Source organism: Leopardus geoffroyi, chromosome B4 (genome assembly GCF_018350155.1).
Source record: "Leopardus geoffroyi isolate Oge1 chromosome B4, O.geoffroyi_Oge1_pat1.0, whole genome shotgun sequence".
NCBI classification, from domain to species: domain Eukaryota; kingdom Metazoa; phylum Chordata; class Mammalia; order Carnivora; family Felidae; genus Leopardus; species Leopardus geoffroyi.
This window is the reverse complement of record NC_059341.1, coordinates 125,012,044-125,035,736: the sequence shown is the minus strand read 5'-3', so window position 1 is coordinate 125,035,736 and position 23,693 is coordinate 125,012,044. Positions and strand designations below refer to the sequence as shown.

General features: G+C 49.8%; 1 protein-coding gene and 1 long non-coding RNA gene across 3 annotated transcripts in view; one reads left to right on the top strand and one right to left on the bottom strand.

The window, feature by feature from the left end:
* Positions 1–15,216, bottom strand: part of CHST11 (carbohydrate sulfotransferase 11) — a 265,297-nt gene extending 250,081 nt beyond the window's left edge. The window contains exon 1 of one of the 2 annotated variants that reach the window (XM_045467217.1): positions 14,387–15,216. In XM_045467217.1, the coding sequence (XP_045323173.1) occupies positions 14,387–14,504 (118 nt within the window). In that variant the 5' untranslated portion in view covers positions 14,505–15,216. The remainder of the gene's footprint in view (positions 1–14,386) is intronic. The other variant, XM_045467218.1, reaches the window with a different exon arrangement.
* LOC123592191 lies at positions 9,196–21,785 on the top strand. The gene is made up of 2 exons (XR_006709624.1): positions 9,196–9,668; positions 21,721–21,785. It is a non-coding gene; the product is annotated as an uncharacterized LOC123592191 (long non-coding RNA).
* The last annotated feature ends 1,908 nt before the right edge of the window (positions 21,786–23,693 follow it).

The window sequence follows — 23,693 nt, the reverse complement described above, 5'->3', positions numbered from 1 at the left end:
GTGTTCCCAGACATCACTCTCCTTCCCACCTCACCCCTGTTCTGATTTGGTGAGTGCCCTCACCTGGAATGTCTTTCCTCCCCTTCTCTCATATTCCCTAGCAATTCTCTACTCATCCTTCTGGGCACAACAAACACCACCTCTCCTATGAAGTCCTCCTCAACGCCCCCACTCTAAATCAACAATCCCCCCACCCTGTCCTGAGCTGTTTGTCTCTTTGTAACCCTAACCACATTTGGCCCCGTAGACAGTTAATCATGTGTATTCTATCCACCCCAACAGAATGAATGTTCCTTGGGCCCACCTTTGCACTCAGACGTTTGCGTTAGAATCATTTCAAACCAAACGTAAGCAATTCCCTGAACCCCTCTGAGTTTCCACTGCCTCATCTGTGGAATGGAGTTGATAACCTTCTCTCTCTACGTTACAGAGTTTGTTAGGATCTCACTAGGAAGGTCAAGGTTCAGGCGGCATTTGACTAACCAGAAGACTCCAGGTATTTTAGAGGTCTGAAATTACTTGAGTGACGCATATCTGATTCCACGGCTAACATCTCTTATTTAACACCTAGAGTCCCAGAGGGTACAGCTTAAACCCAGGAAGTAACACATGCCTTAAATAAAGGGGAAAGGGGCGTTCTAACCCTTCAGAGTAGCACTAGCCAATGTGGTGGCCACAAACACGTGGAATGAGGCTAGTCCGAATCGAGATGTGTTGTAAACGTAAAATACACACTTAGCGCAGAGACTTAGTGCAAAAATGTAAGATCTCAGTAATTTGTAATATTCATTGCTTGTTAAAAGGATTCTTTAGATATTAATTTCACCTGTTTATTTTTTTCTGTTTCTTTACTTTGTTTCAATGTGGTTATGGGAAAACTTAAAGTTATATACATAGCTGACAGTATATTCTGGCTGGACAATGCTGTCCTAGAAAGGTCCTGTTCCAGGCGCTCTCCCATTCCGGGTGAACCAGCAGATCCCTTCCCGGGACATACCGGTTTACCATCGTGGCTACGGTACCTAACAACCACGTCTTCAAAAGTTGCTCATTTTTTGGCTGGGTCTACACCTAGCCAAATGAATCGTTAAATGAGTTGCTAAATGAATTGTTCTTTGCTCTCTTCCATGACTGCTCACTCACTGCACAAACTGAAAACCTAATCGGCCACGACAATGGCTGAAAACTCCATACTCACCACCTTCATTAGCGGGATTTTCTTCTTGTTTACCAATCGGCATCAATGTCTTCATTCTTTCAATAAATATTGACTGAGTGACTATTGCTATGGTCCCAATGTTTGTGTCCTCCCCCCAAAAGTCATACATTGGAAACATATGCCCGAGGTGATGATATTAGGAGGTGGAGCCCTTGAAGGTGATTAGGTCATGAGGATGGGGCCCTCGTGAATGGGATTGGTGCCTTTCTAGAAGGCCCCAGGGAGCTGCCTCACCCCTTCCGCCACGTGAAACTACAACGAGAAGTCTGTGCCCCAGAAGAGTCCATCACCCAATCATCCTGCCACTCTGCTCTTAAGCTTCCAGCCTCCAGTGCTGTGAGGAGTTAATTCTAGTTGTTTACAAGCCACCCAGTCTGTGGCACTTTGTGGCAGCGGCCTGAACGGCCTGGGACAACTTCTCCGGACCAGGCTCTAGTCAGATGTTGAGGTACTGGGCTGAACAAGACACAGCCTGCCCTCGATGACCCAATAATGCCAGAGTGTGTAATAACAGAAGTGCGCACGCACAAAGTACCACGGGGCACAGAGGAAGGCCGTCCACCTCCTTCATCTGACCGAGAGGGCAGATGAAGATTTTACACGGGAGGTAACATAGGAACTGCACTTTGACCTCAGGATACATCCAAGTTGAAGTGAGAAGTGTCACCTGAACACAGCTGACAGCACGGGTCCCAAGAGGGGATGAGCTCACCCCGGGATAGAGTGTAGGGTAAGAAGAGAAGAGGCTATCACTGAATGTCCCGCTTAGAGTCTGCAGCTGAGCGGAAGGTCCTTATAAACAAATTACCTCCTGACCTAATTAGCTGACAGCAAGAACAGGTAAACGGAGCGTAACGGCGAGCATTGCTCATCTGTACAACAGAACTGGGAAACGCTCACGAGATCGCAAAGATTAACGGTGATAATCCAAGTAAAGCAGTTAGCACGCTGACACATAGTAGGTACTCAGCAAGTGAGCATTTACTTATGCTGTGTGAGTGTTGAGTGTGTGTTGTTCTTAATAAGGCATCAAAAAACTACAGAATCTAAATAAGAGTGTCCCAGCTATTGCCACTGTGGGTTGGATTAGTCTTTGTTGGTGGGGAGCAGTGGGCGGGGGCGGCCTTCTGACACATGTAGGATGTTTAACAGTATTTCTGGCTTCTCCCCACTAGATGCCAGTAGGACACCACCGCCCCCCTACCCCCAGGTGTGACAACCAAATTCTCTCCAGACATTGCGAAAGGTCCCTTGCAGTGGGAGAGAGAAGGGAGCAAAATTGTTCCCAGCTGAGAACCACTAATCTAAATCAATAGTCGGGTGAGGTGGAAAGTTCATTTGGAGGGTCCAGTGCCTAAAAAGATAGACTCTTCAACTTGTAAAGAACCCCGAGCATTGATGGACCCCCCACCCCTACCCCGTGGCTATCAAGCCCCAAGGGACTGTCTCCAGGAAAGTAAGGGGTGGGGCAGGGAAGGGCACCAAATACACCTTGGCCTCACCCAAATCAGGATTACAGCCTTTGAACTAAATTTCAGCACCTTCTCTGGTGACCACGGCAGAGAGGGCCTCTGCCCCCACTATGAATGCCATCCCCCAGGGGCAGCTCCACCAGGCTAGCAGAGGGTGACTGGTCCCTGTGCGAGAAGAAGCCATACGGTCCTCCTCTGCCCACAACAGGTTCAAGTGTGGTGACAAAGGCCAATCGATTCTGTCCTGTGCAATAAGCCACCCAACCTCGGCTCACCCAAGGGCTGCCACTGAACAACAGCTATTTTTCCGAAACTTTTTATCCTCCTGAGTTCAGCTTTCAGAAATGGCACTGACAGTGCCCTGTGTTTTATTTTTCAAATGCCACCTTTTAAAGTTAATGAGAACCTGAGGGGTTGGTCGGTGGGGGAAAGCTATGGCCTCTGCATGCAGCATGAAACCGCAAAGCTGAGTTTTCACCAAATAAACTCTGCTTTTGTAAAATGCGCCACCGAGGCAGAGCTCAGTTTTGGCCTTGGCGGGGAGGTGAGCCGATACTCAGGGGCACCTGGGTGGTGGCTCAGTCGGTTAAGTGTCCAACTCTTGATTTTGGCTCAGGTCATGATCGCAAGGTTCATAAGCCCCACGCTCTCAGCTCGGAGCCTGCTGGAGATTCTCCCTCTTTCTCTGCCCCTCACCCACTCACTCTGTCTCTCTCAAAATAAATAAATAAACTTTAAAAAAAAAAAAAAAAAGAAAAGATACAGCAGTCTGGAAGCAGGACCCTCTTAGTAAACCTCACAGTGCAGGGCAGACATAAGGAATGGATAAACACCTGCTCAGGTATCAAACAGAATGAAATACGACAGCATTTTTGTAAACGTGAAGATTAATATCTCAGAATGAGAAACCGCAGTGCATTGACTCTAACAATCTGTGTGCACAGTGTCTGCATCCATTTTCAAGGCATTTTCCCATCTAGTTTCTCATTTAATCCTCACCCCCACCACGAGGTTGGAGAGGTAATATTACTACCTTCACTTGGCAAAGGAGGGGACCAAATCTCTGAGACTATGACTTTCACTCCGTCTTTCAATCCATTATTAAGTGGCTATAATTTGCCGGGTGCTTGCCCAAGTTGTGGGGTGTGGCCAGGTACTACGCCAGATGCTGTTCAAGCCTGGAGAGTCTTGAGGAATTTCTCAAGGAGAAGCATTATTGGCATTTGGGCAAGATGACTCTGATGGGCGGTAAGATTCCATCCTTTGCAGGATGTCTAGCATCCTTAGCCCTGCCAACAAGACTGATGTCATCAGTCCTAGAGACAATCAAGAGCATCCCGACACATTTCCAAACATGGGGGAGGGGATAACCCCCAACAGAGAGCCCCTACTAGATATCCAGAGCAACAGATCTTAGACAGCCATGGCGCCTCAGTCCTCTCAACGTGACCTTGGATGAGTGATATTCTCTATGCCTCAGTTTGCCCCCTTATAACATGTGATGATAATAACCATGTGTACCTTGTAAGTTCTGTAAAATAACATATTAAATACCTGGCCCAGGTCGACCTTCAGAAATAGTACTCAATAAATACCTGTATTATTTCCCTGGCTCATCTCCTTCTATCTTTAAAGAAAGCCACTTTCTCAGGGAGGCCTCATCTGGGCATCCCTACTGCAAACTGCAGTCCCCAGGCTGCTTCGGTTTCATATCCTCCTTCCTTGCCTTACTGTCCTTCTGTAGCACTTGTCATCATCAAACATACTCTACGTTTTAAACATGCATTTGGTTATTGTGTCTTCCCCGAGGAGAATGTACCGCGAGGACATGGATTTTTGTCTGTGTCCCTGTCATATCTCCAGCCCCCGAACAAAGCCTAACGCTTAACAAGCATTCAACAAAAACATCTTGAGTGATGTCCAATGGATACAGTAGGTGGCCAAGGTCCAAAAGCTGGTCTCTACACCGCAAATTCTGTGCTCTTTTCTCTATAGCGAATTCTGTGCTCTTTTCTCTATAGCAAATGACCACGGACGGACGATGACAATAAAGGGAAAATGCGTCAACCGTTAAGAGATGTAAAGTGTGATATGACAATACTCCCTTGGAGGGGCCTTTGTGTCTTCCCCCTTCTAGGATTCTTTGAAGTTAACAGCTTCAGGCAGAAGCCCAGTCACCAGCCTGTTTCAACTTGAGTTGCCTTTGTGGGTTTTCTTCCCGAGGCGTTTAGGATAACCACTCACAAGACTGAAATGGACTTCAACACCCACATTACCAGGTTTCTTTATCCCTACCCGAACCTGCCGGAGTCAGAAACGAACTTCAGGTGATACTGGAGATCTCAGTGCTACCTGTCCTCCTTACCTACAGTCAGACTCGGACTCCCCACTACCAGACCAAGCACGAGGTTACTAGCACCCTGACCCAAAGTTGGCTGTGGTGGGCCTAGCAGTCACCGGTTATACTCGCGACAAGTCCAGACCTGGAGTTCCAAAGTCTAGTGGACACTAGGGCCCTGGGAAGGCAACGTTACGTCTTTCATTTATATTTAGTCTAAAAAAAGAACTTTAATGCTGAAAATAGAAATCAACACAAACACTTCCACGTAACCCATCATAACAACTTAACATGCCTTTTGTGAAACACAGGTGAGGGTGCCTGGGTGGCTCAGGTGATTCAGTGTCTGACCTTTGATTTCGGCTCAGGGGTTGTGGGATAGAGCCCCACGTCGGGCTCTGTGCTGAGTGTGGAGTCTGCTTTAGACTCTCTCTCTCCCTCTCCCTCTGCCCCTCTCCCCCGCTCAATCTCTCTCTCTCTCCGCCCCTCTCCCCCGCTCAATCTCTCGCTCTCTCTTTCTCTCTCTCTCTCTCTCTAAAGAAAAAAAGAAACACTGGTGTCATGAGGAGGACGATGGAGAGCCACAAAGTGAAGGGACTCTGTGGCTGTTTCCGTGATCTCATTGCTCCGGCATATTTCATGGCTCGCCATTTACAACGAATCGTAAGTAGATGTACAGATTACATTATCTACTGTCACCTAAACCAATCCTCACAAAATGGAATGGAGGCTTAGAAAGATCCCCGCCAAGAAACCACAGCACACGAATACTCACAATGCGCACGCACTCCTCCGAGTCTCCATCTGCCACGTTACAAGGTAAAAACGATGGCAGAATCGGGAGTGCACAAGGTGTCGGCCAACAGAATTAACCAGAGGATAATGAACTTGTGGTTTTACAACCACTACTCGTAGAAAGTCTAGAAATATCCTTACGCTGGATATTTGGATGATGGTGGTAATGCATATAAATTATCTATAAACAAAACATATTGGGAATGACTCCTCAAGGATGGTTCACCAACAGTGTACCAATGTGTGGTTGACTACTGTGGATGTTTGCTCATCATCCATTCCACTACCCCTTCTTCTAGAAGGCCTTCTTACGCTGCAAAAGCCATACTTGGCCAGGCTTTCTTGAAGCCAGGGTTCTGGTTGTGAATTTGGTTTCCCCAAACAGAAGCACTCACTCAAGACTTAGAAAGCAGACGTGAGGGGCGCCTGGGTGGCGCAGTCGGTTAAGCGTCCGACTTCAGCCAGGTCACGATCTCGCGGTCCGTGAGTTCGAGCCCCGCGTCGGGCTCTGGGCTGATAGCTCAGAGCCTGGAGCCTGTTTCCGATTCTGTGTCTCCCTCTCTCTCTGCCCCTCCCCCGTTCATGCTCTGTGTCTCTCTGTCCCAAAAATAAATAAACGTTGAAAAAAAAAAAAAAAAAAAAAAGAAAGCAGACGTGAGGGGCACCTGAATGGCTCAGTTGGATGAGCATCTGACTCTTGGTTTCAGCTCAGGTCACGATCTCACAGTTCGTGAGTTCAAGCCCTACACTGGGCTCGACGATGACGGTGTAGAGACTGCTTGGGATTCTCTCTCTCTCTCTCTCTCTCTCTCTCTGCTCCTCCCCCACTTGCATTCTCTCTAAATACATACACACATACATATACTTAAAAAAAAAAAAAAAAGACATGAGGCAGAGACCAACTTCCTGCCTTCTGGGCGGTTTTTTCGCAGGCTAATGTGGTGATGGGGACAGGAGAGGTTTTACAACAGCATGACAAGGTCCTCCCTCTGTCCTTCTGGGTGTCAAGAGGCAGCTGCAGTGGGGAATCATTCCAACTCTGGAACCAGGATTTCTGACCCCTGGTTCTCAGTAGCCTCAGTCTGTTCTCAGACTCAGGAGTTCCGGGACAGTCTTGGAGACAGACAGCTGCACTCCTGGGGGGTCGGTTTGGAGCAGCCAATATAGATCTGTTCACAAATAATTACATGTACTATCAACTGGGGCTCCTTCCTGCAGGCTCGGCGGAGAGCCCTATGCCTCCAGCTGCCCCCAGCAATTTCATAAGCACCAGATCCCCTCCATTAAATACCCTCTGCTTAAAATACTTAGACCATTTTTTAGTTCCAGCTCTGAACTCCGAATCCTTGTAGAGCAGGAGAGCAGAGAGATTTAGAGGACAAATGGAAGAGACCACCCGGAAGCTGTCTGGGCAAAGCAGCCCAGCTCTTCCCTCTGGGCTCTAGACATTCAGGTAAGGAGGGGACAGGAGGGAGCAGGTGTCTTTGAGATGAAATGTTTACTCTTGTTTACTCTTGAAATGTTTCCGAAGGACCTCCGGGCCAACCTCGGAGACAGAATCCGTGCCCTGATAAATCTAAAGAAGGCGCGCACGCGAACAAACAACTACATTTCTAAAGGGCCAGAGAAATTATAAAGGCCACGTGAGCTCAGTGGCCATGAAAGAAACTAAAATCCACACTGTGATAGTCTCCCCAAGAAACGTCTACACCTATTTCTGTTGGAACTTCCAGGGTCGAGCCCCGGGTTAAATAAGTCACTTCGCCACCCTTCCCATTCGGGCTCTTCCCGACCCCTATCAGTTAACGTTAGAGAGATATGAACTGCAAGCCCCAAGCCTCTGAAAATGGGTACGAGCTCCCCCAGGCAGAGCAGAAAAGGCTTATGGGCCTACGTGCTGGCCGAGCCTTCACGAAGCCCACAGTCAGGGCTGATCAGGCACTTCTGGGCCCTCACCTGGAACCTGCGTCTTAGGGGAATGCCCTTTCCCATCACCTTACTAAGGTCACGGGGTGTGCCGTGGTTTGCAAAAAGTACCTTCCCAATTTACAGAGGTGGCCGCCTCCGAGGGCATCAACTCTAAGACAATGGCCACTCTGTGTCCCAATGAGAAAGAACAAGCCTGGCCACAGAAGCATGGCACGGTGCCAAGAAGCCATCGATGACGACACCGTCAAAGTTCATCGCTACGAAATTGCGAAAAAAATGAGTCTCTCAGAATGGAGGGAATGCGGTCATTGATGGGGTTAGGGAGCAGAGGAGCCCTGCCCCAGGACCCAGGCCTTCCACGTCCAAATCACCAAGCCCCCAACCCAGTCCCTCTCTACGCCCTTACTGAGTGCCCGCAGAAGTCAGGGTGCGACCGCGCTTTGTAGTCGTGAATGCCATGGATCGCACCCCGAACGTTTTGTTGAAGACTTTCCCAACACCAGTTCCGTTAAAATGTTTCTCAAATCTCTTTTACCACTTTGTGGTCTAGTGGGGGGGGGGGGGTGGGGTGAGGAGAAACGGGATTAGTGCAGTGACCCCTTTACCAAAGCTCAGGACCAGCTGCCCAAAGATAAAGGTGCAAGTAAGAAGCTTCCTCACCTCCCGCCCAGCCTGCCCCAGGCCCCGAAGCAGACTCTGCTCCAGCCCCTTCCCTCTGCTTTGAACACTCAGTGCTGCCTGTCTGGCAAGTTCCCACCTCAGGGGCAGGCCTCTGCTGCTCTATGCCTGGGACATTCTCCCTGGGATGGACACGTGGATGGCTCCTTCCCTTCCCTGAGGTCTCTGCTCTCCAAGGTCATCCCACCAGTGGCATTCCCTAATTACCTTTATATTCTATTGCAAGCCCTGCCCCCCATCTATCTCTCCCTGCTTTGTTTTTCTCCACACCGCCTGACAGGCCTACTTTTTTTTTTTTTTTTTTACTTCTGCATTTGCTTCAAGTCTGGCTGTCAGTTCCCTGGGGGCCAAAATCCATACTGAATCCCCCAAGTGCCTAGACCCACCTCCAGGGCCTGGCACCGAGTAGAAGAGAGAAAGACAAGAGACAGAGAAAAAAAAAAAAAGCACAACTCAGCTTGTAAATTTTGATCAATCATATTTGATCTCAGACGCGTCAAATAAGTTTCCAGGAATTTTTAATTGATAGATCAGACTATTCAATGACCTCAGAGGAAGATGTGCCTTCCTCTTGTGATAAAGATAGGGTCTCGAAATTCAAGAGAAAAGAAACGAAAAAGAAAAAAATGAGTAAGCAAAACAATGCTGGTTTTTCCAAGAATTCGGACTTACATGCCTGCTGGCGATGACTTTCACAAGGCCTTTTTCACCTACCCTCCCCAGGTTAAGGAGGTGGGTCTTGTGGGTGGATTTTAAGAGGGGGGAAAGGGTGGGGCCTGAACTTGTAAGTGTTTGACTTCCTGTTTTTAAACGGCTGTGCTGATAGAGCTGTCATAAGCAAAATGGCTTTCCAACCAGATAAATCTAAACCGCAGCCCCCACTGCTGCAGGATGGATCCCCACGTCCCCTGCCCCACGGACATCTCCAGCCACCCCTCCGCTGACCACCACTTTTATTTCAGAAAGCAATGAAATGAGAGCTCCTGAGCAGTGGCTGTAACTGTTGGAGGAAACTGCCTACGTGTATCTGTCTCCTCTTAATGCGGCCATGACAATGCCTCACCGAGGTGCAAACGTTTCAACCACCAAAGGGAGTCCCCATACTGGACAGGACTTAGCCTTCAGTTATTTAATGGCTGCTTTCAGGATTCATAACAGTCTCCTATTTGAGACCCTCCTGCTGCCTTTGCAAAAGGAAACTCCAGAGAGATAACCTAAGAACCGGCCCTACAAACCGGTGAGTCCAAATTCATTTCATGTATAAGCAAAAAGATTCGTGTGCAGTTAAAAAAAAAAGTAATAAAAATGATACAGGACTGACATCCTGCAAAGTGGGGCGGGGGGCGGGGACGGCAGAGACATATGCAAATCGATAGATTAAAAAGGTTGAGGTTAAATGTTGTCTTTAAACATAATAACTAGTCACCATAATGATGCATTTGTCTAAAATACATCAAAACAGGTACAAAAGGCATGATATAATCTCAACTATTTTTTTAACATATATATTCTACAATACATAGAATAAAAGCACCTGTTGCCTCTGGGTGGTGGAATACTAAATGATGGTTTCTCTTCTACACTTCCTAAATTTCCTAAAATGAGCACATATTATGTTTACAATTAGATTAAAATCATAGCACAAAAGCACTGCACATTCAATCTAATCAAGTACAACCACAAAGGGGTAACCCAAGAAGTCTTTAAATAAAGGGTATAATCTTTCAATACCTTCGACCAAGGCAAAGAAATCCCAGGCAACAGTGAAAGTAAACATACGGCAGGAGAAAAAAAAAAGAGAGGAAGAGAAAGAGAGAGAAAAGGCTTTCTCCTCCGCAGGCTTCTCTTCTTTGAACAGGAGATTTCGAACAAAACCACAATCCTAGGGAGCGACACAAAAGGAAGGTTCGGAGGAACTCTCTTCACACACTGGGCACAAATGCAGCCCCGGGGGCCTCCTCCGCTTTGCCTTGCAGAGCACAGCTCCATCAAAGCCCAGCTGTCCGGGGCAGGTAGGCAAGAGAGTTTACTGTACAGGATGCACGTTTACAGGACGCATTCGCTGATGGACTCGAATGTGTGCAGAAACCGCTAGCATGTGGTTCCGTCCTCACCCACTTCGGGGGCTGCTCACACCCACAAAAGGGGTTTGTCCTGTGGACGTGTTTCTTTGAGTCAGTGGCTAATGGAGGCCAAGCTCCCCCAGTACCCAGGACACCGAGCAGTGCCCCAACTGCCTCATACCTCGGGACCTCGGGGCAGCAAATCTAGGCCGCGGGGAATGCTCCACCTGGGGTACAAAGACTTAAACCAAATCCATGTGTGCGGGGGCTCTCAGAGACCAGGAAGGCAGGGAAGGGTGCCCACCACACGGACCCAGACTCACAGACACAGCATTGTTGGCAAGGCTTGATAACGTTCCTGAAAACCAGAGAAGCGGGTCTTCTGGAGCTGAGCTATTCGTGCTTTTCCCCAGCAAATATTTTATTGGGAACCTACTATGTGTCAGGCACTGCGTAAAACACTGGGATTAGGATGGGGCTAAAACCTGATCCCAGGGTGCCTGGCTGGCTCAGTCGGTAGAGCGTGCAGGACTCTTGATCTTGGGGTTGTAAATTCAAGCCCCACACTGGGTGTAGAGATGACTAAAAAATAAAATCATGGGGCACCGGGGTGGTTCAGTCGGTTGAACACCATACCCTTGATGTTGGCTCAGGTCAGGATCCCACCGTCATGGGACCAAGTGCACAGCCCCCCCCCCCCCCCCCGCCCCGCCATCAGCCTCTGAGCTAAGCATGGAGTGTGCTTAAGATTCTCTCTCTCTCTCTCTCTCCCCCTCCCTCCCTCTGCCCTCTTCCCACTCATGCACAAGCTGTGCACACACTCTCTCTCTTAAAAAAAAAAAAAAAAAAAAAAGACATTAAAAAAAAAAAAAAAAACCTGACATAAACAAGGACTATAACTCAGATGTCAGAGATCTAAAGAAAGCTGCCTTACTGACAAGGCCCACTTCTCCTGAACCCTCCAACCAAATTAAAGATCAACTACTCAAGTTTATGAATTGCTTGGGAACTAGAAAAGTACAGAAGACAATGGGCCCCAGATTAGAATCCGAGGGAGAGACAGCCAGCCCTCCCATCGCCAGCTGTCTCCTTTCTTTTTTCTCCCCCACCTCTCACACTCCAGGTGTTCTCAAGGTACCGATGAAGCCCGGAATCCATTTCTTTCGGAATACTATTTTTCTATTTCAGATACAGGAATGTGGAACTCCTACCGGAGGGCTCCAAATTTTTAGCAACAATCTGTGCCATGGCGTGGTCCCTTATGCCTCTCCCTGGGTGATCTTTCAAGACTGAAACGGCACAGCCAGGCCAAAGGATCATCCCACCAACGACCCCAAATCCTCAAAGAAGCAAAGATCCGGCTAAGTTTTAAAGAAATTCAAAGTAGTAGAAAAGATTTAGCATCAGCTGTCATCAGCCGTGAAGTTTAATAAGATGGGGGGGAGGGGAGAAAGGAACATGTTTAATATTGATTTCGAAGCATATTTTTATGGCCCATGTCATAATAAACTGATGGCACGGAGTTTTCGTGGAACCATACGTAATTCGACATAAGGAAGACCTCTCAATTGGACCATCTTCAGTTGCACACTCAATAGAAGGTATTGACAGTGGAACTTGCTATGGGCTGGGAAAACATGTCAGGAGAGAACACTCCTATAGATATGAATAATAAGCAAATGCCATTTCTTAAAAGGAAATGGGGCCAGGAAGGGAAGCGAAGGCTGAGAGCAGAGGACAAGCTTCTTCCTGGTGTCTCTGGTTAGAAAGTTATTTCCGAATTCTCAGACAAGAAAAAGCACCGGCTGCATGAAAACCATGGCGAGTGGGGGTATTATCAGTACCTGGACGACTAACAGGTACGGAGAAGTTCAAGTGCATTCCGCATGGAGACTAATATCCGTCCTGTCCTTGGCATTTCTGCAGAGAATTACCCAGCATGTTCTGTCCAGGCAAAATTTTAAGCGGCCTAAACACACATCTGAAGTCTAGACCAAACCCCTGGGCCCTTTGTTTAAACTGGTTGAGCCCCAGTGCACTTGCACGCACGTCACCCAGTCCCCCAGTCTCTGGGGCGGAGTCTGGCCTGGCCTCCAGAATGCTGCTGTCTGTCTGGCCTTGCCCACTGGAACCACCGCACCGGCTGCCCAGAACATAAGCAAGGTCCATTTTTAAATTCCCTTAGAAGTTTCCCAACCACCGGTTTGGGTGAGGAGACAAACACGGCTGCAGTTTGCTGACATGAAACTAAAAATACCCAACTGCAAACAAAAGCCATCTTTTACAAGGCTGGCTCGGATGTCCTGAGGTTACCAGTGGTAGCGTCAGACCATATCCTTGGCCGCCTGAACAACTGCTCCAGGGCGAGCCGGGCAGAGGGGCCGCTCAGTCCCCGACGCTGTCAAGGAATCTCACACCCGCAGCCCTGCCTGATTGATGGAAAGAACAGCTTTATTCCTCTGCCACCCACCCAAACGCAAGCTAGAAGAATTCGGGGCTGCGTCTGCTGAAAGTGTTAGATACATACACACTGAAAGGAGAACGCGGGAGGCAAAAGAGAAAAAAAACCAACCCCATTTCCCTGGAAGGAAATGTGTTTCCAACTCCCTCCTTGCAATTATAAAAGCAAATTATTGCTGTGGCTGTACTGAGAAAGGCAACTCGGAGGCGTAAAAAAAAAAAAAAAGAAAAAGAAAAAGAAAAAAGAAAAGAAAAGAAAAGAAAAAGAAAGCAAAAAGGATTTCGGAGCCAATGTGGCCCAGTGGGAGCCGGCCGGGGGTGAGGCGGGGGTGTGGATACCACGGCTCCCCCGGCCGAGCCGCATCACCCCGAAGCCTCCTCGGAAGGTTTTTGTACCTGTTGGGCTTCGGGGCCGAGCAGTGAACCCCCCGCGGCCGCGCTCGAGGGCGCCCCTCCCTCCCCAGGTCCCAAACTTTCCTTAGCGCCTTTTGGAAGGGGCGAGCCTCGATCCTCCCCCAGTCCAGATTTCAGATGTGTAACTTGCCTAAGCTACAGAGGGCTGGGGGAGGGGCTCACTGCCACACGCCCCGGGGCCCTCCGGGGGACTTCAGATGTTCGGTACCCAGGAGAGGGGCAAGCAACCTGACGGTCAGTCCAGGACCGGGCCAAAGTTTCCTCCAAAACTGCCGCGGCCAAGGCGTGACCCAGGAGCAATGACCAGCGCAGGGTCGGGAGAGCCGTTGGGGTGGGGGCGCGGGGTGAAGGAAGCCCCAGGACACCAGCCGCAAGGTCAATGAGGAGCCAGACCCCGGGGGCAATCAAGGGGCGCCTGGCCCCTTCCCCAACCTAGTGGAGAGGCAGTGCGGGGCACCAAGCCTCTTCCTACACCTCTGCGCGGCGCTGAGCCCCGGACACATGGGAGCCTGAGCCTCAGGCTCCCCAGCAGGGACTGGCGACCTCGCCGGGGCGCACACCCTTAGCCCCCAAGCCCCCAACCCAAGGAAAAGGCAGCGCGCCCAGGCGCAGGGCGGCCGCCTCCCGGCGCCTCTTTCATCCACGGATCGCTGCATCCGCGGGGAGTTGCATTCTCTTCAAACCGGCCCCCCACGTCAGCAGCTGCCCACAACCTCTCTACCTTGCTCTGCTACCTCGCAGACAGACAGACAAGAGACACAAAGAAAAAAGGGGGGAAAAAAAACGCTCCCCCTTGCTCCCATCCTCCAGCCTGGAGCCGGGAGGAAGGAGAGGAGAGAGAGCACGTCTTCTCTCCTCCTCTCCATCCCGACTCGTCCTGTCCGGGCAGCAAGGAGTCCCGAGGTGGCTGAGGGAGAAGAGGTAAGGTTGGAAAAGGCAGAAACCAGGCGCCAGCGAGCGAGCGAGAGCGCGAGAGAGAAGAAAATATCCAACAAAACCACGCTAACGCGCCCCCTACCTGGGTGCAACATACTTTGGAAATAGAAGATGACCAGGATAAAGGATCCCAAGCAAGTGGCCAGCACCATCCGGCAAATTCTGTTCATCCTCATCACTTCCAGCAGCGCCGGCTTCATGGCTTTGTCCTGGCTGCGGGGACCGGGGTGTCCGGGAGGCGCGCCCGGGGCGCAGGAGCCGGGACCCTGCCGCGCGGAGCGGAGCCCGGGAGGCGCAGGGCAAGGGCTGGGCAGGGCTCGGGAGGGGGACGATCGGGAGGGCTTCGCGGCGGGTCTCGGAGCCCCCAGCCCCGGGCAGGGGTACGGAAGGCGCCGGAGTTGCTCTGGAAGTGCCGAGATGCGTGGACCCGCCGGCTGCGCGCTCCTGCTCCTCCCGCTGCTCCTCTTCGCCTCCCCGCCGCCGCCTCCGCTCCCGCCGGCGGCCGCCGCTGCCTCCTCGCGGGCCGGGCGGCTGGGGTGCGAGCGCTGGTGGTGCCGCCGCCGCCGCCGCTGCTGCGCTGGCCGCTGTGGCTGTCGGACGGGCCCCCTCCCTCCGCTCCAAAGGCTACTTCATTGCGCTCCAATGATCTATATATTCCGGGCTGGGTTTTACCAAATGCAACTCGCAGCCCCCGGCGAGGGGAGGGAGCCCGCGGAGAGCCGGGAGGAGGGAGGGGCCGGAGCGCCGGGGCGGAGCGTCGCGCTCCCCCCGCCCCTACCCGGGAATTGGTCGCGTCCAGCTGTTTCCCGGGGAGTGCGGAGAGCGCGCCGCGCTCCCGCAGGGTCCCAAAAGCCCTCAGTCCCCGGCCGGGCTCGGCCGCCGTCTGGAGGTTGTGTCAGCGTTTCCATGACAAAACCCGGAGGAAAAAAAGAAAATGCGAATCAAATCGCCTCGGTGCTGCCACCCACTCCTGCCGGCGTTCGTGGAGGGAAGTGGCAGGGAGCGAGTCGGGCACCGAGAGCGTAAAGGGAGCTGGTGGTCCGCGATTGTTTAAAATCCCTGGACGAGGTGATGGAGAAGTTGCCCCTGAGCCCCCAGGGAGCGAGTGCCCTTTAGCCAAAGCTCCAAACGGGCGGTTTCGTTTTTTCTTTCAAACCACTCCCGGGCTCGAGCGACGCTTTGGAAAGGGGTTAGAAACGGCTGACTTGGGGGGCCAAGGTTAGGGAAACTGCACTGCCCGCAGGGGTCTGGCGACCGCCGAGCTTTCCCGGGTATTTGTGCAGAGTCTCTCCCTCAACAAGGCAAAAGGGACTGGCTTGCCGATTTTAAAACTCTGGCTTCCCGGAGGGTAGAGCTCCCTCCAGATTCTCCCAAGTGCACACGAGTCCCAGAGGGTGGAAGAGAGAGGTGGCCCCCACGAAGTCACCGTCAGCCGAATTCAAACAACCGATGGAAAAATCCAGCCGGCCTTAGCACTGGCAGGTAAATAGAAAGATGGCGTTGTTTTCCTGCATTGTGGGAAGTAATTTACAGTTTCCAACCCCATGCATTTAAGTTGGTTAACAATCGATCAAGTGGATACAGGCTAATAGTGCAGACGTCAGTGGCTCACCTACCCCGTTCTAACTTTTGAAAATCGGCGACTACGATGGTCCACTTAGCTACTACCCAACATTGAAGACCTTGTTCTTCTGCCCTTCACGGTTTCTGTAAGCAAAGAGATAGGGGCTGTCATATTTTTTTTATTTTCCTTGTAAATTTACATTGGGTTTTTCAAAGTTAAAGGATTATTTAAATTCCAACAATTATATTTATGGGGGGGAGGGATGTCATTGTAGACTACTTTTGTGTCATATTATCAAATTATTACTGCTATTAACTCAATAATGAAATAAGAATATGTCTTCCGATGCCGCTCAGATAATAGGCATTTGATAAATACTTATTGGGTCTGAATGCAAGGGGCATTACCCTCTTCTCAATACATCAGAGACACAACTTGTAAATAGACACATGCAGTGAAACCTGCGTGGACAACCTCCAGAGTTTTCCTCCAGAGCTGCGTGATAGGGAAAGTAACAAAGTCAGCAGCCTTGCCTTTGATTACAGAAGATAATCAATGACAGCACAATATTTATGTAACTGGTCTGTACTGTATTAATTTGTAGTCACTTGTGAATGAGCTGCTTGCTAAAGGCTGTGGAGCTGAACAAGCTCCGGAGCAAAGCCACTCTTCAGTGATTCTCCCCACAGGAGCCTGGGAATGGGAGTTGAGCACATGGCCACCCACCCCAACCAAGGCAGGGATTCTTTGCAGGGAGCATGGTTAGATAAGCACTTGCCTCACTTCGCCTAGAATGTCAGGCTCTCATTTAACTCCCGGTTTTACAGAGCAGGGAGGGGTCACCCACCTGGCCTCTGGCCTTCCAGGGCAGAGCCCACACTGTACTTGGACAAAAGTCTGGACATGCCTAAGGCAGTCTGCGAAGTCACAGAGCCAAGGGAGAGATCAGAGGTGCATCTCTGGTGGGTCATGGAGGGCTGAGTTGGCCCACATGGTGGAGAAGGTGGAGAGCCGTGCCCAACGTCCATTTTTGCATTCCCACAATCAGTCAAGAAGTGGCCCAAGCATACAGTGAGGGGTAAGGCTATGTAGGTAAACTACCACCTCTTCCAAGAAGCCTTCCCTGATTTCTTGCCTGAAATAGCTTCTTTCCTCTTTGGTGCTCTGAGCACTAGGTACAAACCACTCTTGGGCCACTGTACCCACTAGGCTGGGTTTTCCTCACCTCTGTCTCTGTCTAGTCCTCAGCTTAATGACTGGCACTGGGTAGGTACAGAGAAGTCAGAGATGGACAAGTAATGCCATCTTGGGCTACAAAGTTAGGTTAGATCACCTCTGAAGTCCACAGGGAAGGTCAATGCTAATGGCCTGTGATTACACACATTAGTGGGGAGGGAAAAGGTTCTATTTGTCTCCCTCATCACACTGTAAACTTCCCTACGTGGAGCGGATTCATTGTTTTCTGTAGGTTGCTAGTCTCACAAGACTTTGTCACCTCTTTCACTCATGCTATATGCTGCATACCGAGCAGATAAAGCGCGGTGTTGACTGATAAGACTGAGGAGAGGGGGGGAAGATGTGATATTATGAACTTTGAAGCAAGGATGCGGAAGGACTGCCTGTCGAACCGGGGTTTTTGTTTTCCCAACGTAGCAGTCAGGACAGGCCAGGTTAGGCTGCAGTGAAAACCGAGTCCCAATTTCGGAAGCTTAAGGCTCCCACCTCACTCCAGCTCACTCCACCACGCCTGCTGTGGGCCAGCAGCCGTCCGTGTGGCATTTTTCGAGGACGGGGCTGAAGCAGCCCCCACCTGGAACCATGCTGGTTGCAGTGCCTGAGGAGAGGACGTCTCCGGGAAGTCTCGCCCGGGCAACTCAGCAAAGCACGCAGAAGCAGCTCGCGTCACTTCCGCTCATCGTCTATCGGCCAGAACTGCTCACAGACTGGTCCACATCAGAGGAGGTCAGAGCCTAAAGCATTTCGGGAACAGTCTTTCTGGCTGCAACCCCCAGTTGCTCTTCGGATCTCCTTTTCCCTTATGTTTCTGATTCCCTTTTACCCCGAGCGCTCTTGCACACCAGCACTGTACTCATCCCGGGACCTGGCGAAACCCTGGTGGAACGTTAGGCTTGAGACTTACTCTCCGGACGAAAACAACAGGCAAACAAAACCGGGGCCTGTCCGTTTCAAAGGCTGGTGTGGTCCTGAAAAACGTGTTGAGGAGACAAGTTCTATTTGGACGGATGCTCTTGGAAAACTCACAGGCGAGGGAAAAATCGACGGGAAATCACGATTCCAGCTTGCGTGTGCCGTCAGCGGTGAACCGCCAGGTATTTACCGAGCCCTCCAATACCTGCAGGCAGGGCTCTGCCTCGCTCCTGTGGACTACGCCTTCAATGGACTGTCTTAAGACCTTGCACAACTGGCGGCATGACCCTTTCTGCACTTGGTCGGAGAGGGGAGTGGGCCCAGGGCAAGGGCAGACAGAGAGCTCTTTAGTATCCTGGGGAAAAGGGGGCTTGTCTTCTGCCAACATCAGCCAGGGGCCCCAGACTGGCTCCTCCGAGGACTGGCCTTGCCCGTTTGCATCTCTCTGGCACCACGGGCACAAAGTGCGCTCAGTTAACCAGAGCACAGTAAATATTTGTGGAGCGGAATCAAAACCACTTGCCCACAGCATGTGGCGATCTTAGGTGCAGATTTTCTACAGGTAGGTAAACCGCAAGTACACAAGTGGGTTACTCATGACATGCCTCTGAGAGCACACTCTTCTTCACAGGCTTTTTAGACCAAGGTGGGGACGGGAGACAGGAAGAGAGGGGATGGGAGAAGGGGAAGAGACCGAGAAGGAGAAAAGGAGAGAGCAAGGAAGAAGAGGAGGGAGACAGGAGTGGGGGAAAGAAATATGCACCATTATTCTGCTCACTCTCTGATGCTACCTTTGTCCTCTGCCCAGTTTAGGGCCCCAGAGGCTCGTCTCCTTCCCTTCCGGGGGGAAAGAGGGCCGATGGACCCTAGGACACTCCCCATTCCCGGTGCCCCCTGCATGGCCTCACCCACCTTCCCCACCCACGCGTGGCACAGAAACCAGTTCCTGAGCTGCTCCTCTTTCCAGGGGGCCCTGCCCGACTCCCAAACTCCCATCCAGATGACCTGGAAGGAAGCTCTCCAGCTCCAGTATGATGGCTTTGCTCCCTCTGCCCACCCCCATGCCCGACTCAGGGCTGGTGGCAGTGGAAGCCCCCCTTCGCAGGGCTCCCTCGGGCTGGGCCATGTTCCAGGCACTCAATATGTCTCCCCTCACCCCCTGCCTCTAGATGGGGGCCATTACTACCCCCCCCCCCAGCCTGAGGGATTTGATAAAGGCTTTTCTTGCAGAAAAATGTAACAGTAGGAGAGAGAGAATGCCAGGGAGAAAAGGGAGAGCTTTGGGGGAGATTCCTGAAGGGAGGTGAGAGTGCCCTCCCATCCTATGCCCTGGGAGGCAGAGGGAATCTGTACCAGGGGAAGCAGGAACCTGGCATGGTGGCCCCTGTGTCACCAGGGATTCCAGGGCCCCACGCATGGCATGAAAGCCACAGAGCTGCTGACCTGAGGGAGCTTGGAGAACAAGAGCAGCAGATGACAGGTGACCAGTGTGACCAACACAGGACCAGAAGGGACTCCGATGCTTTTGTGCGGGGCCAGATGAAGACACTGAAAACTTTACGATTTCTCACTCCCACATGTTAATTCAAAATAGAAATCATATCAAGGCAGAAAATACATTTGAAGAGGGCCAAGAAAGATCAATTTTTTTTTTTTCTGATGTTTTTTCTCGCGGCTTTAACACACAAATAAAACCTATTCATTCTTAGGTGTATGGTTTGCCGAGTTTAGGTAACTACAAACGGTATATAACCTCCATCACTGCGACCAGGATGCGGAACATTTCCGGGGTCCAGGCAGTTCCCCCTCGTCCCGCGGCCGTCCATCTCCTGCCCAGATGCTCGCTCCAGGCAACCACTGATCATCTTTCTTCCACCACAGTTTTGCCTTTTCTAGAAGTCTATGTAAGTGGAATCAGGCTCTATGTAGCCTTCCATGGCTGGCTTCTTCCACTTAACAAAATTATTTTGAATATTCACCTTAATATGCAGTTCCTTTTTCATTGCTGAGTAGTATTCCATAGTGTAGATTCATACCGCGATCATCCGTCCAGAGGTTGACAGACATTTGCATTATTTCCAGTTTTGAGCTAACATGAATAGCACTGCAAAGAACATTTGCATGCAAGTGTTTATGCGAACAAATGTTTTCATTAATCCTGGGCACATACCTAGGACGCTTTTTTTTTTTTTTTTTTTCAACGTTTATTTATTTTTTTTGGGACAGAGAGAGACAGAGCATGAATGGGGGAGGGGCAGAGAGAGAGGGAGACACAGAACCGGAAACAGGCTCCAGGCTCTGAGCCATCAGCCCAGAGCCTGACGCGGGGCTCGAACTCACGGACTGCGAGATCGTGACCTGGCAGAAGGCGGACGCTTAACCGACTGCGCCACCCAGGCGCCCCAGGACGCTTTTTTTAAGTAGGCTTCATGCCCAGCGTGGAGCCCAGCATGGGGCTTGAACTCACAACACTGACTGAAGACCTGAATTGAGATCAAGAGTCAGACACTCAATGGCCTGAGCCACCCAGGTGCCCCATACTAGGACCCTGTATAGGACATGGCCTGCCTCTCCTCCAAAGTGACTGCTGTGTCCCCAGATCCCTCAAATCCTCTTCAATACATAGTGCTGTCAGTCTTTTCAACCTTAGCCACCCAGACTATGTAACGATCTCTCATGTTAGTCTTAACTGCCTGTCCGTGATGACTAGTGATGCCGAACATCTTTCCATGTGTTTCTTTTTTTTTTTTTTAAGAGAGAGTGGGGGAGGAGGGCAGAGAGAGAGAAAGAGAGAGAATCCCAAGCAGGCTCCACGCTCAGCACGGAGCCCAATGTGGGGCTTCATCCCACAACCCCGGGATCATGACCTGAGCGAAAATCAAGAGTCAGACACTCAACCGACTGAAACACCCAGGCGCCCCTTCCATGCGTCTCTTAATCATTCATAAATCTTCTGTTGTGCAATATCTGTTCAAATCTCTTGCCCATTTTTAACGCTTATTTCTTTTCTTATTATCAGTTGTGATATTAAATTCTTCCTATATTCTGGATATGAGCCCATTTTCAGACACGTGTTTTGCATAAATCTGTTTTCAGTCTGCTTTCCTTTTTGTTTTCTTTCTGTGTGTTTTTTTTTTTTTTTAAGTGGGCTCCACACTGGGGCTGGAGCTTGACCACCCAACCCTGAGATCAAGACCTGAGCTGAGACCAAGGGTCAGACCCTGAACCAGCTGAGCCGCACCCCTCCTTTTTGTTTTCTTAACTGTGCTTTTGAAAAGCAAGCATTTTCAAAACTGAAGTCCATTTCATCAAGTGTTTCTTTGATGGCTTCTGTTATTGTGTTCTGTGAGAGAAATCTTGGCCGAACTGAACGCCATCAAGATTTTCTCCTGTGTTTAACGGGAGAAGCAACATAGTCTCAGCACTTCCGTTGGGGTCTGTGACCTATGCTGGGAGAATTTTGGCGTCTGGTGTGAGGAAAGCATGGAGGCTCATTTTTTGTTCATACAGATATCCGGTTGTTGCCACCATCACTTTATATTATTATTATTTTATCCCATGTTGTGCAATTAAAGTATGCCACATCAGGGTATCATCCCCATGTGATTGGTTTAGTCCTCAAGACATTAATAATAGATAAGTTTCCAAGGATGTTCTAGAAATGAGGCCAGAAAAGCATAACTGATTTCATCTTTTTCTCCTAGAAAATCCTCTGGGATGCTGTGTTTTGTTGCCCCATCGTCTGTATCGTTGCATGAGGTAACAGAGGCAAAAGAAAACAGCCATCTCCTTGGTCCAGCGACAGACACGAGGTTGTACCAGCACAAAACCTCAACGGACGGGCCCTTTTCATGTCATTTACTAAGGACCTGAGTGGATAATCAAAGAAATGCGAACCATAACTGCCCTCATCACAGTTCACAGGAACCTTTTTTTTTTAAGTTTACTTCTTTGAGAGCGAGAGAGCACAAGTAGGGTAGGGGCAGAGAGAGAAGGGAGAGAGAGAATCCCAAGCAGGCTCCGTGCTGCCAGCGAGGAGCCAAGAACTACTCAATGTCTCTCAACCCTGTGGTCTTTGAGCTCTGTGAGGGGAGGGCTGGGGCCATGGCTGTATCATGTCTCACGTGACAGCATTAATATAGGGCAGTCTAGAAAAACCTAGTAAGTGAAAGATATAACTTTTAACGGGGGGGGGGGGGGTGCCTGGGTGGCTCAGTCAGTTAAGTGTCTGACTTCAGCTCGGGTCGTGATTTCACTGTTCATGAGTTCAAGCCCCAAATCCAACTCTCCGCTGTCAGCACAAAGCCCGCTTCGGATCCTCTGTCCCCCTCTCTCTCTGCCCCTCCTCTGCTGGTTCTGTCTTTCAAAGTAAGTAAATAAAGTTTTAAAAATTTTATTTTGCCTGCATCCTGGTGGAAATCATAAAATATCAGCAAGACTCGTTGCCAGGAATGGCGTGGGGAAAAGAGAACCTTTATATACTGATGGTGGAAGCGAATATATATCAATACGACTTGCGCAACATTTCTAGAAAGTGACCCAACAATAACTTGTCTAAAATCACTAAGTTACTGACTGAGAGAATTTGGATGTTCACGTACAGAGTTGTGCCCACATCACCTGTCTAGCAATTATGGCTTGGTTAAAAAAAAATGATAAAACTTCCATACAATGGAATACTGTTACAACACAGTATGTATATATATGCTCTTGTTTTTTTGTATAAATACATAAACAAACATAATTATATGTATATATAAACATATGCATTTTATACAAGTATTAATAGTATTTCTGGGTCTGAGATTTTTTTAATTGATTTACTGCATTGTCTAAGTATTTTTTAAATTTTTTTTTTCAACGTTTATTTATTTTTGGGACAGAGAGAGACAGAGCATGAACAGGGGAGGGGCAGAGAGAGGGAGACACAGAATCGGAAACAAGGCTCCAGGCTCTGAGCGGTCAGCACAGAGCCCGATGCGGGGCTCGAACTCACGGACCGCGAGATCGTGACCTGGCCGAAGTCGGATGCTTAACCGACTGCGCCACCCAGGCGCCCCGTCTAAGTATTTTTTAAAGAGTACATATTATTTTTATTTTTTTACTTTATTGTTGTAAATTTTTTTAATGTTTATTTATTTTTGAGAGAGACGGAGAGAGAGAGAGAGTGGGGGGGGGGGGAGGGGAGAGAGAGAGAGAGGGAGACACAGAATCTGAAGCAGGCTCCAGGCTCCGAGCTGTCAGCACAGAGCCCGATGCAGGGCTTGAACCCACGAACCGTGAGATCATGACCTGAGCCAAAGTCAGATGCTTAACCGACTAAGCCACCCAGGTGCCCCAAGACTACATATTATTTTTAGAAAGGATAAACAGAGACACCTGGGTGGCTCAGTCGGTTGAGCATCTGACTCTATTTAGGTTCAGGCCATGATCCCAGGGTTGTGGGATAGAGCCCCGGGTCAGACTCCTCACTGACCATGGAGTCTGCTTAAGATTCTCTTGCTCTCTCTCTCTCTCTTTCTCCCTCTGCCCCTCTCCCCTGTGCTCTCTCTCTAAAATAAAAATAAAGTTGTTTTTTTTTTAAAAAAGGAAAAACATAGTTATTTTCATTCAGAGGGGGAAAACGTCCTAATAAAAAGAGAATAAATATATTTCTTAAATTGTCAAAACCCAATTC